The sequence below is a fragment of the Sorex araneus genome, chromosome 2 (genome assembly GCF_027595985.1).
Source record: "Sorex araneus isolate mSorAra2 chromosome 2, mSorAra2.pri, whole genome shotgun sequence".
Lineage (NCBI taxonomy): Eukaryota > Metazoa > Chordata > Mammalia > Eulipotyphla > Soricidae > Sorex > Sorex araneus.
Window position 1 is genome coordinate 235,418,433 of NC_073303.1, and position 17,954 is coordinate 235,436,386.

The window sequence follows — 17,954 nt, forward strand, 5'->3', positions numbered from 1 at the left end:
AGATCATCTGCAAAAATACATCCACCTCAAAGAACTGATTCTTAGCAAAACAACTCATCCTGCCTTCAGAGAATATCCAAGAGTTCAGGTGAATTAGGAGGTGGATGCATGCTAATGCAAGTCATGGGAAATTTGCTCATTGTCTGTCTAGATGAGACACCAAAGGGGGTGGGGTATAGTAGACCTGGTATGGACTTCTATTGGACCCAATTTGATCCCTGAAATCCTATATCCCCCAAGCACAGCCAGGAGTAGTTCCTAAGCATAGCACCAAGAGTATTACCCCTGAGCCTCATCAAACCCTAAAAACATAAATAAATAAATAAATAAATAAAAATTAAAACTTGGTGGTGTATTATAGTCTCTTACTGTTTTGCTTCCATGAGGGAACTCAACCCAGAGCAGGCGTCACCATCAGAGAAAAGACCGCTTCCGTCTCAGGAGCCCCCTCACGGCCCCCTTCACGTCCTTGTTCCTCAGGCTGTAGATAAAGGGGTTCATCAGCTGTGGCACCACAATGTACATCACCGAGGGGATGGCAGATGTTCTGGAAGATTCCATGACTGTAGAACTAATGTAAACCCCAAGCCCTGTCCCATAGAACAGGGAAACTATGGACAAGTGAGAGCTGCAGGTGGAAAAAGCTTTCTGTTTCCCCTGGGCTGAGGGCATCCTCAGAACTGAGGAGATGATCTGAGTGTAGGAGAAAATGATGCCTGAGAATGGAATCCCAGCAAAAGTAACAGCCACCAGGTATATCAGTAGGTTGTATATGAAAGTGTCGGAGCACGAGAGTTTGAGCAACTGGGCGAGTTCGCAGAAGAAGTGGGGGACCAGCACTTTTGAAGGGAAGCAGAGACTTAATGCCATCAGCTCGTACAGCCCAGAGACTGCAACGCTTGCCAACAATGAGAGAGCAATGAGCAGCGCGCAGAGCGGCTGGTTCATGATGACCGTGTACCTCAGCGGGTGGCAGATGGCCACATAGCGGTCCAAAGCCATGATGCCCAGGAGACAGTTTTCTACACTAGTGAAAACCATGACAAAGAAGGTCTGGGCCATGCAGCCGACATAAGTGATGCTCTGTGTCTGGGAGCGGATGTTCTCCAGCATCTTGGGGATGGTGCATGTACTTAAGCAGATGTCGGTGAAGGAGAGGTGGGAGAGGAATAAGTACATGGGGGTGTGCAGGTGGGAGTCTGAGACCACGGCCAGGATAATAAGCAGGTTTCCCAGTAGGGTGACTATGTATGTGGTCAGGAAAAGGCAGAAGATGACGGGTTGTATCTCTGGGTCATCTATTAGTCCTAGTAGGAGGAAGATGGGAGCTTCTGTGAGGTTTCCTGGTGCAAGGTTGCTGGTGAATCTGAGTTAGGTCAAAGGAAGTGGGGAAGTGAGCGTCTCCTTGGCATTAGAGCCCATGGTACCTTGATAGAAACATTTGCACCAGGCATTCTGCAGAGCTCCAACCGTGTACTATGATTAAAATACAGCATCTTTGAACCTCCCTCCCGTGAGATTTTTATAGAATTATAGACTCTGCCTGAGATCTGGTTCTCAAAGAAAAGGATTTAAATGTGTGACTTCATATAAAGGTGTAAGATTCTTCTGATTTTTTTTTTTTTGCTGCATGGGAGGTCACACCCAGTGATGCCCTGGGTTTACACCTGACTCTGCACTCGGGGACCACTCCTGGTGATTTTCAAGGGGACGCTGTGGGTTGCTGGGGAATGAAGCTGGGTCAGCCGTATGCATGGCAAGAACCCTCCCCACAGGACTATCACTCCAGCCCCTGATCTTTCACCCCTAGTCTAATATCACATGACTCCTAGAACTCAATTTTTTTCTATTAGCTCAGATATTTATCACCTCTTTGGTTCTAGGCCTGGTGCCCTGTGCTAAGACTGTAGGAATCAGAAATGTTAGTTTACTGGGATATATTTCCTATCTCAAATCAAAGAAAATGAAGCATTTTGTTCAATCCCTTTTGTAGAGCATGGTTCCCAAATTTGCCATGAACTCCAAACTATTTGAAGACCTTGTCCAAATTTCACAGGTGCCCTTCGCTGTCACTCTGGCAGCCAAAATTGGTGCTCTATCATGAGCTGTCTAGTTCTTCAAATTCTAATATGGGTATTTTTATTATTTGTTTCCCAAGTGATATAAAAGTACAGGATGACAATAAAGAAATTAGTTATTCCTCAGATGACATTGAAAAATCTAGACATTTTACTTTCTCAGCATAGTTTTTTTAAAAGTTGGAGTACTGCTATTTATTCAGCCATTGATTAAGCTGATTGAATTGGGCATGAACTCCACAGATATTTTTTATTATGGCAAGTAATCTGGTGTTTGTAAATTTCTTCTCTCTGATGTTTACACAGTCAAAGATATTTACTTCCCAAGAGAATCAATGTGCTAATTAAAAACCAATTGCTGATTTTCCTCAATATCATACTATTGCTTCATTAAAAAAGTAAATTTTTTTTAAAAAGTAAAATTTTTGCATGTTGAAAGCTTAATACAAACAAATCCATAAGTGAAACATTTTGCAGCTGGAATGATTTCGTTTTTGTGATTTAACAATTAATGTCTGTCTGAGAATAGATGACTGGTTAAAGAAACTTTGGTACATCTACACAATTGAATACTATGCAACTGTAAGGAAAGATGAAGTTATGAAATTTGCTTTTAAGCAGATGGTCATGGAGAGTATCGTGTTAAGTGAAAAGAGTCAGAAAGAGAGGGACAGACATAGAATGACTGCACTCATTTGTGGAATATAAAATATCATAGTATGATACTGACACCCTAGAACAATAGACACAAGGGCCAGGAATATTGCTCCCTAGTTGGAAGCCTGTCTCATGAGCTGGGGGAGAAGACAGCTGGAATAAAGAAGGGATTACTAAGTCAAGTTGGAGGGATTGGTCGGGATGGGAGATGTGTGCTGAAAGTAGATAAAGGGCTAAACTTGATAGCCTCTCAGTATCTATATTGCAAACCATAATGCCCAAAAGTAGAGAGAGTATGGGGGAATTTGTTTGCCATAGAGGCAAGGGGAGGGTTGGAAAGTGGGGAGGGGTATACTGGAGACATTGGTGGTGGAGAATGTGCACTGGTGAAGGGATGGGTGTTTGAGCATTGTATGAATGAAACTCAAACATGAAAGTTTTGTAACTGCATCTCAATGTGATTCAATTTTTAAAAAAGAATTTATCTCAATTGGCTTCAAATATGAAAAAAACAATTAATGTCTGTATACTTGGTCCTGATTCATTCTTCTTTACAGAGCTGTGCCTGACATCATTGCATTGTAGTTTCCCTCTCCATTCCATCATATATATTAAAAGTAGGAGATTGTCATCTTCTAAATCTTTATGGCTGCACGTGCTATTTAAAGCAAGCTTGCATCAGGAATGCAGGGGGAGGGAGGAAAATTAAAAATAATAAAGCAAGCTTGTGAGATAACAGTAGGTTCAAGAGTTTGTCCTTGCAAAAGAAAGATCAGAAAATCCAGGAAATAAAATCCAGTTCCTTCTGTAAGTTATGCTTTGTCATTTTTTCCTTTGAGACAAAAAGGTTGGAGTTGATGTCAACATGTGTTGATGTTGGAATATATCGAAAGGCAGGCATGACATTTTATTTATTTTTAGGCATTAGTTCGATTCCTCCGCCCCTCTCGGAGTGCCTGGCAAGCTACCGAGAGTATTGCACCGCATGGCAGAGCCTAGCAAGCTACCAGTGGCGTACTGGATATGCCATAAACAGTAACAAATAAGTCTCACAATGAGAGATGTTATACTGGTGCCTGCTCGAACAAATCGATGAGCAACAGGATGACAGTAACAGTGACAGTGACAGTTTTAGACAAGAACTTTAAAATATATTTTTCTATCTCTTTTATTCTACTAGAAAAACTTGGAATTGAATAAAAGTAATGGGAAGTCAGCTAGCTTTCATTCATTCTGTCCTCCTACCTCTCTATTTCCCTCCCTCCCTCCCTCCCTCTCTCTCTCTCCCTCTCTCTCACTCTCTCTCTCTCTCTCTAAAACCCAACTCAGGAAAACACACTGGTAGATCAAGAACTAGGAACAACAATTAAAGGGAAAAAGGAAAACAAGGTCTTCCCCCACACTAACTCAAGAATTCACAATCAAAATGTCTGCTTGTAGTCACCCTGTGGAGAAAGGACATCCAGAAAGAAGTAGGTTCTGCCATATCCTAAGACATTTAGTGGCCATCAGACTGATAAGTCCTTGTGAAAAAGATGACTATTTGTCCAAAAACTCTTCCAATCCTTTATGACTGTCATCTCCTTCTCGTTTACCACAGATGGAATGGGAGTAAGATACTCAAGTAAAGAAGTAAGGTACCTGAGTAAGGGTGTAAGATGCAATGGATGGAACAGGAGTAAGATACCCAAATAAGTGAGTAAGATAGCATGCTGAAATGTGAGTAAGATACTCAGGTAAGGGAATAAAATACGCAGTAAGGGAGTAAGATGGGATGGAAAAAACAGGAGTAAGATAATGGAGTCAGAGAGTAAGATGGCATGGATGGGGAGTAAGATATCACTACAGTGTGAGGGATTGATTTTTACCCACCCCTTCAGTGTTAGGTATTTATTGACTTGGCAACTTCATTTACCTGGTTGACATCACTGGGGAGGGAAGCTGGATAAGACATCAGGATATGCAGGACAGGTGCGTCCTCGGCAAAGGAAGAGAAGCATCGAGGCCAAGGGATCCCAGCCAGGTGGCTCATCACTGAGTGGACTGTGAGCTGTGCTTCTTCTCAGGAGGCAGGAGCTATGAAGGGAGCCTCTGGCAGGTGAACTCCCTCCACCCCCCAAGTTCCTAGGGAATCAATGTCCACAGGACCTCATTAGGATGGTATGTTAATGACGTCTGATCCCTGGGTTAAACCTGAAAAACCAAAACTAAAGAATTAATGATGGTGGATCCCTGGCCCCATATTAGACTAGGTGCATGCCATCCACTCCCCTCACCTGAGAACACTCCACTCCATTTTCTATACCTTGCATTCATGTATACAGATACCTTCCCCCACCCCCACAAATGACATATTTTCTTCTTAAAATTCAGTATTAGCAATAAAATATTTTTCCTAAGAATATATGAATGGATAAAGAACCTGCTTTAAGAAGGTTTAATAGAACACAGCTTTAAGAAAAGATAAAATCAAGGGGCTGGAGAGATGATAGAATAAATGGGGAGGTCCTTGCCCAGTGGTCAATCTGATTTCAATTCCCAGCACTATAAGTTCTCGGAGCACTGGTAGGAATGATTTCTGAGTGCAGAGACAGGAGTACCACTGAGCACTGCCAGTTGTGGGCAAAAAAATTTTGGAAGGAAAGAGAAAAGAAAGAAAGAAAGAAAGAAAGAAAGAAAGAAAGAAAGAAAGAAAGAAAGAAAGAAAGAAAGAAAGAAAGAAAGAAAGAAAGAAAGAAAGAAAGAAAGAAAGAAAGAAAGAAAGAAAGAAAGAGAAGGAAGGAAGGAAGGAAGGAAGGAAGGAAGGAAGGAAGGAAGGAAGGAAGGAAGGAAGGAAGGAAGGAAGGAAGGAAGGAAGGGAGGGAGGGAGGGAGGGAGGGAGGGAGGGAGGGAGGGAGGGAGGGAGGGAGAAGGAAAGAAAGAAAATGAGAAAGAAAGAAAGTGAGAAAGAAAGAAAAGATGAAATCATACTCTTTGTTGCAATCGAGATGTCTTCTAAGTTTCCTGTACCAACCTGAGAGAAATCAGAGATCCCAGGATCACTCCTATGATGCCAAGGACCTCCAAAACTACCCAGGAACTTTGGGGGGGACTCCAGGGTCCATGGCCAGTGATGCTCAGGAAGTCTTCTGGTTCCAGGGATCAAACCAGATCTGGGAACATCCTGGTACCCTCTCCCCTAACTAAATATTCAGTCCCATTGTCCATTTTGTTTTGTTTTGTTTAGCTTTTTGGGTCACACCCAGCAATGCTCAGGGATTACTCCTGGCGGCTCTGCACCAGAAATTACTCCTGGAAGTGCTCGGGGGACCATATGGGATGCCGGGGATCAAATGCAGTTCAGGCTTGGTAGGGCAAATACCCTGCAAATGCCCTGCTCACTGTACTATCCCTGAAGACACCCCATTGCCTTTTAAGAAATTCCACATGGATAATGATGCACATGTACGTTTTGGGGATTTGGAAGACACTCTCACCTGTTGGCAATAGGCATGATCTGGCAGATAACATGCAAAGTAGGCCCCAACTCAGGACCCTGATCTGATGTTTCAAATCTTGCAGTAGAATAGGTACTCGTTCCATGAGACATTGATTTCTGCCAATTGCTCCGACATGAGAGTCACACTTTTATTAGGTTATGTGTCATTTTCTGAACATGAGAAAGGGTATGAGAGATGAAATACATGGTACCCAAATAGAATAATAAAGCAATCTATTGCTAGAGAGTTCTAAGCTAACTGGTTGGGGTTTTTGTGGATCCGTCTCCAGCCACGCTTAGACTAGACTTTCTGGTATTGGCTCTCATTACAGGATGCCTTCTAGAAATAACCATCAGAAAATTTTGATGATCAAGGCCTATCCTTTACAGGGTCTTGGAAACTTTGCACAGTAAACCCGGGGCAGTACAGGGAGGCCCCAGCGGGAGAGAGAACTCACAGGTTTGAGGTTCTTTTCTCTCTGGGTGGATCTCAGGTGTCTAGAGTCTTGTGATCCATCACTCTTTATTGGCGAATTAAAAGCACAAAAGGGGATAGCCATGCCGCCAGACCCCAAGGCAGGCTGTTTCATTCAGGGTGACCTGGAGAGGACCTGATGAGGTCCCTCCCCGCCCCAAGGGACCCAGCCCTGGCAGTTGAAAACCTCCAGAACTCAACTGCCACCCTGATCACAGCCACTCCCCACACTCTTGGGCAAGCTTCACCCATGAGCAAACTTTCTCCTGGACCTCAAGGCCACATTTGCAGCCACGCAACATGTCATACCTCACATCACTAATATTCCAAGAGTAGCGCACCATATTTAGTGGGGCCTAAAGTAGAAGGCAACCAATCTTAGAGGGAAATAAATTTATATATCACTGTCACTGTATCACTGTCATCCTGTTGTTTATTGATTTACTCGAGCGGATGCCAGTAACGTCTCCATTAGTCCCAGCCCTAAGATTTTAGCAGGAATTTTAAATTCCTTACTCATTTTTCCCAATGATTGGAGGCTCTTTTCAGGGTCAGGGAATTAGACCTGTTATTGTTACTGTATTTGGCATATCAATACAACACGGGGAGCTTGCCAGGCTCTGCCGTGTGGGCGGATACTCTCGGTAGCTTGCTGAGCTCTCTGAGAGCATATATATATATATATATATATTTTTTTCCCTTTATGATGATGTGTCCAGGAATATGTTCACTCATGTGAGTGGCTCGGCCGAGCATGTGGAAAGTGGCCTAGAGCATGGCAAAAAGGATACAAGCATGGCAAAAAGGATACATATACATATGTATATATACACACATATATACATTCATTTACATATATATACAAGACACACACACATACAGGGACTGAGGAGATAGCTCAGAGAGCTGAAGTGTGTGTTTACACGCAGGCCCTGGGTTCAATTCTTAGCATCACATATGCCTTGAAGCATCTACCAGGAGACCTTAAATACATATGAATAAATATGAGCAAATATATATGAGCTTAGAAGTCTCAATCTTCAAAAACATGTTAGTAATCTTTTATAGAAGGACGTAATGGGCCCTGGGTGAAATACAACCACCTTCACGTACTTTTCTCTAAGGAAACTGTTTTGGATTACTTCCAGCAATTTATTCATTACAAATAATACAAAATGAATTTTGGTTCTGCTTGGGGGCAGGGCTTGGGGATCAGGATGGAAACATTTCAAATATGGTGGTGGGAAGGTGTTATGGTGCTGGGATTGGTGTTTGAATTTTAAATGTAATCAAATATTGTGAACTACTTTATAAAAATATAAAAAAATAAATTAAAAAACCCACATACACAATAGGACATTAAAGTGCCCCAAGAAGTAATAAAAAGTTCTTCGAGTGGTTACTTAAATCGTTATTTCTAGAAATAAGGAGTTTTGGGGGGGTGGGACTATGACAAGGTTTTGAGCCTTGTCACTGAGCTATCAATGTAATACAAATACATTGATAGCTCATACAAATATCAATGTATTTGTATCTTTATTTGGCAGCCTTTGACTAGGTGCCTGGGGAGGGAGTTCTGAGTAATATTAATCTTTGCGTTATAGAATGTTAACAAGTCAGGGGAAATGGAATGGGGACACATTTCTTGGCAGTGCTCTGAATCCCAGGACAGACAAGGCTCCAGTTTGCTCCCTGAGGATTCTATTGTCATTGATTGCAGGAAGGGCGTCAAGCCACTGTCTCTGAGCTTAGTGTTTTTTCTTTTATTTTTTTATTAGAGAATCACTGTGATGTACAGTTACAAACTTATGAACTTTTGCATTTGCATTTCACTCATACAGTGATCATTTACCCATCCCTCCACCAGTGCCCATTCTCCACCAATGATCCCAGTATACCTCTCACCACCCCCACCCCATCCCCCACCACCCCACCCTGCCTCTGTGGCAGGGCATTCCCATTTTTTCTCTCTCCTTTTGGGTGTTGAGGTATTGAGTGGCCTTGCTTGACATTTACGCTGTCACCCACCTCTGAGGAACTCTCTGAGAACTCTCCCTCCAACAGAATTAGTGATGGCAGATCAGCCCAGACAGTCTGAGAGTTCTGGTTTCCCTGTCACTATGATTTACCAACCACTGAAGCCCTTAGAACACACACAAAGTCCTATGTTTGAGCATATGAGACTCTTGATGATACTCACTGATGAAGTTCAATATCTCACGAATTTCTCAAATCACGGTGATCATTTCGTCACAGGATCTAAGACCTGAGTTGGGATCCAGGGGGTGGACGGCTCCGCATACATAATAGACCAAGAGCTGGTGTGATAGTACAGCAGGTAGTGTATTTGCCTTGCACGTGGCCAACATGGGTCCAATCCCCTGAGCATCACCTGGAGTGATTCCTGAATATGGAGCCAGGAGTAAGCTTTTTTATTTTTATGACTCTTTAAGAATTTATTAAAAACAATTTGGTTTACATGTTATAATCTTTATAGTTGATAAGCAAAATAAGCCTGATTACTGTTTTCATTAAAGTTATGTGTGTGTCTGTTTTATATCTCCACACACACAGTAAACAAATGTATGCATACACAGACACTAATGCTTAGCATTGCCATCTTTATTAACTATTGTAGATTAAAATATTACTCACAAGCTAACTAGAACAGTGGGGTAAAGGAACAAATGTACTGAATTAAACTTTCTGGTAAAATGTTTTTCTGCTTTATTAAAGCATGCAGAAAATAATTGAATTATATTTTAGCTTTGGCTTTCGTTGTCTCAGTGCATTCTTATGGTCATATATTCTCTATAGATTTGGGAGGGATACTACATTGGGTTATGTTTCTAATGACCTTTAAGATACTAGAAATCGATTATTTAAGAGCTTATTGCCAGGTAATTTATTTGATTTGGTTAAGTCAGGAGAAAATATATGTCAGCTTTTGTATCATATTTTCTTTTTTGTATGTTTAAAAACAGTCTAACTTGGAGAAGGTTTATTCCTACAAAACATTCGATAAGATGTCTTCTGGGAATAACAGTCCTAAAAAAAGGTACAGAGTTCAATATTTTAATTTTCTATACTTGCTTTATCATTTTTTTCTACTGTTCAAAAAATTTTTAAAAGCTGTTGGGCCATTTCATTGATGTCGAGAAATGAAGGTTGAAGTTTGAGTTTCTAAACATTTACCAAATGATCCCACTCATAAAGAAACAAGGCAGGGGAATAGACAAAGCCCAGCAGAAGCAAATCCTTCAAGGCTCTGTGGAAGAAACGAGGTTGCCTAAGAGAAGGACATCGGGGAACTGAAGTGGGAAAGGCCGAGTTGTCTTGGGAGGTGGAGGTGGGTGTGCTATGGTCACATGCATTTTGAAGAGGTGTGCAATTGTACACTTGAAAACATGTCATATAATCCAATAGCCACAGGGGCTTAAAACACTTGCCAGCAAGTGCAGGGCCATTAGTTCACACCCTGATGCTATGCTGAGGCAATCTTCACTGCTCTGCTCCTAAGGACCCTTTGGCAGAGAGGGCCCCAGTGGCTGGGGAGAGAGCACAGGGGGCAGGGCATGTTCAGGGACCCTGGTTCTGTTCCCAGAAATACATGGGCCCCTTGCGTAGCTCTGGAAGCACCCAGGCTCTGTGAGGTGGCCCTGGCAACCAGCCATTACCACTCGCCCCAGTGTTAAACCATCTGGCTGGTCGGCTGACTCGGTCTGGGGGGTGTAGCCCCAGACTCCGTGAGCACTGTCTGGAAGGTTCAAGAAGACGGTTCTGTGACTTTATTTCTTTACATTCTGGGTTTGTGGCTATACCCAGCGGTGCTTAGGGACTTTTTCTGACTGTGCATAGGAGTCATTCCTGGTAGTGCTCAGGAGAGCATCTGTGGTGCCTGGGATTGAACCAGGGTGAACCACCTGAAAGGCAAGAGCCTTTATGCCTGCACCATCTCTTTAGTCTCCTGACTCATGAACTGCTCAGGGCAAGGGAGGCCGTGGGTTTACCCGTGCCTCTGTCTGTGCTAGAATGGTCCAGGAGTAAGCTTTGAGTATTGCTGGGTGTGACCCCAAAACAAAACCAAACAAAAAAGAAAAGCCCCATAGCAGACCCAGAGCACGATCCAGGGATTACTCACTGGGGATATTGAGTCATGGTCAATTGGTCCATTCTAGGCAAAAATCTGGGTGTCATTGGCACACAGGAAAGACAGTGAGATAAGGATCGGGGGCACAGGTAGAAATCCATCGAACACACAGAAGATTTCAACTCACTGATGTTTTAGCAATTTAATGTGAATATTAAATATATCGACATATCAAGTAGCCATTTTGTAAAACACTGTGTGGATGAGCAAGGGAATGAGTAGTATCCAATGATAACTAACCCTGGGCCTATGGTTACAATATATTTTTTAAATTTTTATTAGTGAATCACCATGAGATACAGTTATAGTCTTACAAACTTTCGTGCTTGCATTTCAGTCATACAATGGTCGAGTACCCATCCCTCCACCAGTGCCAATTTTCCACTACCAATGGTTCAAGCATCCCTCCCACCACCACCAACACCCCATCCCCTTCCCCCCACTCCACCTCTGTGGCAGGGCATTCCTTGTTGCTCTCTCTCTCCTTTTTGGTGTTGTGGTTTGCAATAGAGGTGTTGAGTGGCCATCAAGTTTGGTCTATAGTCTACTTTCAGCCTGTATCTCCCATCCTGAGTGGGCCCTCCTAGCACCCTTTAATTGGTGGTCCCTTCTCTATCTGAACTGCCTTTTTCTCCCAGCATGTGAGGCCGGCTTCTGAGCTGTGGAGTAATCCTCCTGGTACTTATCTCTACTATTCTTGAGTGTTAGTCTCCCATTCTGTTACTTTATACTCCACAAATGAGTGCAATCTTTCTATGTCTGTCCCTCTCTTTCTGACTCATTTCACTTAACATGATACTTTCCATGCTGATCCACCTATATACAAATTTCATGACTTTATCTTTTCTAACAGCTGCATAGTATTCCATTGTGTAGATGTACCAAAGTTTCTTTAACCAGTCATCCGTTTTTGGACACTTGGATTTTTACCAGATTCTGGCTAATGTAAACAATGCTGCAATGAACATATAAGTGCAGATGTCATTTCTACTATACTTTCTTGCATCTCCTGAGTATATTCCCAGAAGTGGTATTGCTAGGTCAAAAGGGAGCTCAATTTCTAATTTTTTGAGAAGCGTCCTATGATTACAATATTCAGGTTACCAAAGAGACCAGCAAGATAGTACAGTGGGAGGATGCTTGCCTTGCTTCCTCACATCACATAAGATTGACTCCGGGCATCCCATATCATCCCAAGCTCACTAGGAGTAATCCCTGAGCACTCTCAGACCTGGTCCACAAATCAAAAACATATATGAAAGTTTCTGGGGTGAAAAATGAGCCTGTATAAGAGAAAGCAGATTGTTAGTGTGTCCTCATCTGAATTATAGAGTGACGAGGCTCTGACTGTGGGCACATGAGCTGCTGGTATATCGGTGATCGAATGGGGGGCCCAGAAAGAGGAAACCAGGGAGGACTATTGAGGGTCCACCCAGATTATCTGAAAAAATACCTCCACCTCAATTTCTTGGTAAACTTGGTCCCAAGTTGTTAGGGTCTGGCCATAGGCACAGCAGCAGTTTTGGGGTATCAGGAAGCCTGAAGTCACCATCAGGCTGTTGATGCACTCACCCCGCAGGTACAGGTTGACCTCCTGGTGGCACCATACCCTCGAGTCTCATAAAACCCTAAAAAAATAAGTAAATAAATAAATAAATAAAAATTAAAACTACTTGGTGGTGTATTAGAGTCGCTCATTGTTTTGCCTCCGTGAGGGAACTCAAGCCCAAAGCAGGCGTCACCATCAGAGAATAGATCGTTTCTTTCTCAGGAGCCCCCTCATGGCCCCCTTCATGTCCTTGTTCCTCAGGCTGTAGATAAAGGGGTTCATTAGCTGCGACACCACAGTATATATCACCGAGGGGATGGCAGATGTTCTGGAAGATTTCATGACTGTAGAACTAATGTAAACCCCAAATGCCATGCCATAGAGCAAAGACACTATGGAAAAGTGAGAGCTAAGGTGAAAAAAGCTTTCTGCTTCCCCTGGGTCGAGGGCATCCTCAGAACTGAGGGGATGATCCGAGTGTAGGAGAAAATGATTCCTGAAATTAGAATCCCAGCAAAAGCAACAGCCACCAGGTAGATGAGTAGGTTATTGATGAAAGTGTCAGAGCATGCGAGTTTGAGCAGCTGAGCAAGTTCGCAGAAGAAGTAGGGGGTGAGCACTTTAGAAGGGAAGCAGAGTCTAAGTGCCATCAGTGTGTATAGCCCAGAGATCGCAACACCTGTTAACAGTGAGAGAGCAATGAGCAGCGTGCAGAGTGGCTAGTTCATGATGACCATGTACCTCAACGGGTTGCAGATGGCCACGTAGCAGTCAAAAGCCATAATACCCAGGAGACTGTTTTCTAAACCAGTAAAAACCATGACAAAGAAGGTCTGGGCCATGCAGCCGACATAAGTGATGCTCCGTGTCTGGGTGCGGATGTTCTCCAGCATCTTGGGGATGGTGCAGGTACTTAAGCAGATGTCTGTGAAGGAGAGGTGGGAGAGGAAGAAGTACATGGGGGTGTGCAGGTGTGAGTCTGAGACCACAGCGAGGATGATAAGCAGGTTTCCCAATAGGGTGACTATGTATGCAGTCAGGAAAAGGCAGAAGATTATGGATTGTATTTCTGGGTCATCTATTAGTCCTAGTAGGAGGAAGATGGGAGCTTCTGTGAGGTTTCCTGGTGCAAGGTTGCTGGTGAATCTGAGTTAGGTCAAAGGAAGGAGGGAAGTGAGCGTCTCCTTGGCATTAGAGCTCATGGTACCTTGATAGAAACATTTGCCCCAGGCATTCTGCAGAGTTCCAACTGTGCCCTCTGATTAAAATACAGCATATTTGAACTTCCCTCTGGTGAGAATTTTAGAGAGTTTGATGGACTCTGCCTGAGATCCAGGGTCTCAATGAAAAGGATCTAGCTGTGTCATTTGTGACTTCTTATGACGGTGCAAGTCTGTTCTGATCTTTTCTTTTGTCCTGCTTCGAGGTCCCACCCAGTGATGCCCTGGGTTTACACCTGGCTCTGTGCTCAGGGATCACTCCTGGTGATGCTTAGGCAGACCCTGTGGGATGCTGGGGAATGAAGCTGGGTCATCCACATGTAAGGCAAGAGCCCTCCCCATAGTACTGCCACCCAGTCTCTGATCTTTCATCTCTCCTATAATATCACATGACTCCTGGCCCTCAATTTTATTGGCTTAGATATTTATCACCTCTTTGGTTCTATGCTTGGTGCCATGTGCTAAGAACTTAGGAATCGACAACCTTGCAATTTACTGAAATATATTCCCCATTTCAAATTAAATAAAATGAAAATTTTGTCCAATCCCTTTTGTACAGCATGGCTCCCAAATTTGCCATGAACTTTAAACTATCTGAAGATCATGTCCAAATTTCACAGGTGCTATATCACAGGTGTGGCACTTCTGCTCTCACTCAGGCAACTGAAAGTGATGCTTTATCATGAACTGTCTAATTCTTCAAAGAAAATTCTAATTTGGGGGTTTTTAAAATTTGTTACTCAACTGACATAAAAGTACAGGGTGACAATAAAGAGGTTAGTTACTCCCCAGATGACATTTAAAAATTCATACATTTTACCTTTTTCATCATAGATATTTTTTATTATGGCAAATAATCTAGTATTTGTAAATTTCTTCTCTCTGTTTTTTACACAGTCAAAATTATTTACTTCTCAAGAGAATCAATGTGTTAACTAAAATAATATGAATTTCCCTTAATATCAAAAAGCTACTCCAACAAAAAGGTAAAATTTTTGCATGTTGAAAACAATACAAATGAACCAATAAGAAAAGCCCTTTAAAGCTGCAATAATTTTGTTTTTGTAGTTTAACAATTACAAATCAGGACCAAGTTTGTATACTTGGTCCTGATTCATTCGTCTTTATTTACAGAGTTGTGTGTGATATCATTGAATCACAGTTTCCCTCTCCATCCCATGATATATATTAAAAGTAGAAGATTGTCATCCTCTAAATCTTTATGGCTGCACATTATATTTTACAAGCTTGCATCAGGAATGTTGGGAAAGTGAAAAAATAAATAATAATAAAGGAAGCTTGCAAGATAACAGTAGGTTCAAAAGAGTTTGTCTTTGCGAAGGAAAGAACAGAAAATTAAGGGAATAAAATCCAGTTCCTTCTCTGAGTTTTGCTTTGTAATTTTTTGAGACAAAATATTGGAGTTGATATATCAACATGTCAACCTTTGTTGATGTTGGAATATATCAAAAGGCAAGCATGAGATTTTATTTATTTTTATTTGTGAACTTTTAAATACATTTTTCTCTTTTTTAATTTTTTTATTTTTTAATTAGTGAGTCGCAGTGAGGGTACAGTTACAGATTCACGCAGTTTCGTGCTTGTTTTTCCCTCATGCAATGTTCGAGAGCCCATCCCTCCACCTGTGTCCATTCTCCACCACCAATAAACCCAGTATTCCTCCCACCCCCCAATCCCATCCCCCCACCCCACCCCGCCTCTGTGGCTGGGCATTCCAATTTGTTCTCTCTCTCTCCTTTTGGGTGTTGTGGTTTGCAATAGGGGTATTGAGTGACCATCATATTCAGTCACTAGTCCACTTTCAGCACGCATCTCCCTTCCCACGCGGGATCTCCAATCATTAATTTTTCTATCTCTTTCATTCTACTGGAAAAAATCTGGAACTGAATAAATGAAGTCAGCTAGCTTTCCTCCTTTCTCTCCCTCTCTCTCTCCCTCTCTCCCTCCCTCTCTCTCTCTTTCTCCCTCTCTCTCTCTCTCTCTCTCTCTCTCTCTCTCTCTGGAACCCAATACAGGAACACATAGTGGTATATAAAGAACCAGGAGCATCAATAAAAGGGAAAAATAAAAAAAAAAAGGTTCTTCGCCCAAACCTTCACAAGAAGTCAGAATCAGAATCAGAATGTTTGCTCATAGTCACCCTGTGGAGAAAGGGTAGCCAGAAGGAATGAGGTTCTGCCATTTCCTAAGACATCTGGTGGGCAGCAGACTGATACCCAGTTACAGATAAGTCCTTGTCAACAAGACAACAGTTGGTCCAAAATCCCTGCCACCCTTTTATGTCTATCATCTTCTGACTTACCTGGGATAAAAAGAAAGTAAGATGCCTGAGTAAGGGAGTAATATGGAATGCCTGGCATAGGAGCAATGCACTAGAGTAATATAGTCAGATTCTCTAGTAAAGGAGTAAGATGGCAACTATGGAATTGGAGTAATATACCCGAGTCAGGGATAAGATGGAATGTATGGAATGGGAGTAAAATACTCAGGTAAGAGAGTAAGATACTTGTGTTAGGAATTAAAATGAAATAATAGGCTGGGAGTAAGATACCCAAGTAAGGGAGTTAGATGGAATGGATGGGATGGAATTAAGATACCCAAGTCAGTTTGTAACATAGCATGGATGGAACAGGAGTAAGACATCACTAAAGTGTTAGAGATTTATTAACTTGGAGATTTCATGTACTGGGTTGATATCACTGGGGAGGGATGCTGGATCAGACACCAGGATACGCAGGACAGGTGCGCCATCAGCAAAGGCAGAGAAGCATCGAGGCCAAGGGATCCCAGCCAGGTGGCTCATCGTTGAGTGGACTGTGAGCTGTGCAAGAGCTATGAAGGAAGCCGCTGGTAGGCGAACGCCCTCCAGCCTCCACATGCCTAGGGAATCAATGTCCACATTGATTAGGATGGTATGTTAATGAGGTCTGATCCCTGGGTTAGACACCCCTGAAATACCAAAACTGCAGGTTCTAAGAATTAATGATGGTCCCATGTTAGACCAGGTGCACACGATCCATTCCCCTCACCTGTGAACATTCCACTCCATTTTCCATGCCTTGCATTCATGTACACATATCTTCCTCCAAACACACATTAATTCTAGATTTAAAAAATAAATAAATGGGGGCCGGAGCCATCGTACAGTGTGTAGGGCGTTTGTCTTGCGCAAGACCAACCTGGGTTCAATCCCCGGCGTCCCATATGGTCCCCCAAGCATCACCAGAAGTAATTCCTGAGTGCAGAGCCTGGAGTAACCCCTGAGTATTGCTGAATGTGGCCCAAAAAGCAATAAATAAATAAACAAATAAAGCAATAAAATATTTTTCCTAAGTACAGATGAGTAGATAAAAAACCTACTGTTTATATATACAACAGAATACTACTCAGCTTTAAGAGAATATTAATTCATGGGGACAGAGAGTGATAGTTCAGTGGAGAGAGCACTTACCTTCTTGTGGTCTATCTGGGTGCCATTCCCAGCAACCCATAGAGTCCCTCAAGAACCAGTAGGAGTAATTCCTGAGTGCAGAGTAAGGAATTAGCCCTGAGCTTTGCCAGGAGTGGGCCAAAAATTTTTTTAAAAACAAAGATGGAAAGGATGAAATCATACTCCTTGCTGCAGTGGAGTTGGTTTCTATGTTTGTTGTATTGAGCTGAGTGAAATCATTCAGAGATCACTAGGATCACTCATGATGCCAAGGACCCCCCAGAACTACCCAGAGACTGCTTGGGGGACACAAGGAGCTATGACCAATAATTCTGTGATCAATAATGCTCAGGAGGTCTTCTGATGCCAGCGATAAAAACCGGGGCTGGGAGCATACCTGGTACCCTCTCCCCTTATGAGAAATCCTCAGCCCAGTTGCCTTCTGTGAGGGAATGGGGGTGTTTAGGTGACACTTGGCAATACTCAGGGGTTACTTCTGGTTCTGTACTCAGAAATTACTCCTGGTAGTTCTCGGGGGACCATATGGGATGTCAGGGATGTAATGCAGTTCTGACATGGCAAGGCAAATACCCTGCAAATGCCCTGCTCACTGTACTATCCCTCCAAACCTCCCATTGTCTTTTAAGAAATTCCACCTAGATAATGTATGTTTTGGGGATTTGGGAGATGCTCTCACCTGTGGGCAATAGGCATGATCTAGCAGATAACATGCAAACCAGGTCCAAAATCAGGACCTTGAGCTGATGCTTCAAATCTCGAGGTAGAATGGGTATTCATTACATGAGACATTGGTTTCTGCCAATCGCTCTGATGAGAGAGTAACATTTTTATTAGGTTACGAGTCATTTTCTGAACATGAGGAAGGGTATGATAGT

At 42.6% G+C, this 17,954-nt stretch overlaps 1 protein-coding gene and 1 pseudogene across 1 annotated transcript; both read right to left on the reverse strand.

Annotated features, from left to right (window-relative positions):
* Window positions 1-414: 414 nt before the first annotated feature.
* Window positions 415-6,228, reverse strand: LOC101548266 (olfactory receptor 7G2-like). Its single transcript, XM_004619537.2, has 2 exons — window positions 6,212-6,228; window positions 415-1,366 (listed from the first exon to the last, which is right to left on the reverse strand). The coding sequence occupies exons 1-2, from the start codon at window positions 6,226-6,228 to the stop codon at window positions 415-417; spliced, it is 969 nt and encodes a 322-aa protein (XP_004619594.2).
* Window positions 6,229-12,582: 6,354 nt separating this feature from the next.
* On the reverse strand, window positions 12,583-17,772 carry LOC101547997 (olfactory receptor 7G2-like; annotated as a pseudogene).
* Window positions 17,773-17,954: the final 182 nt, after the last annotated feature.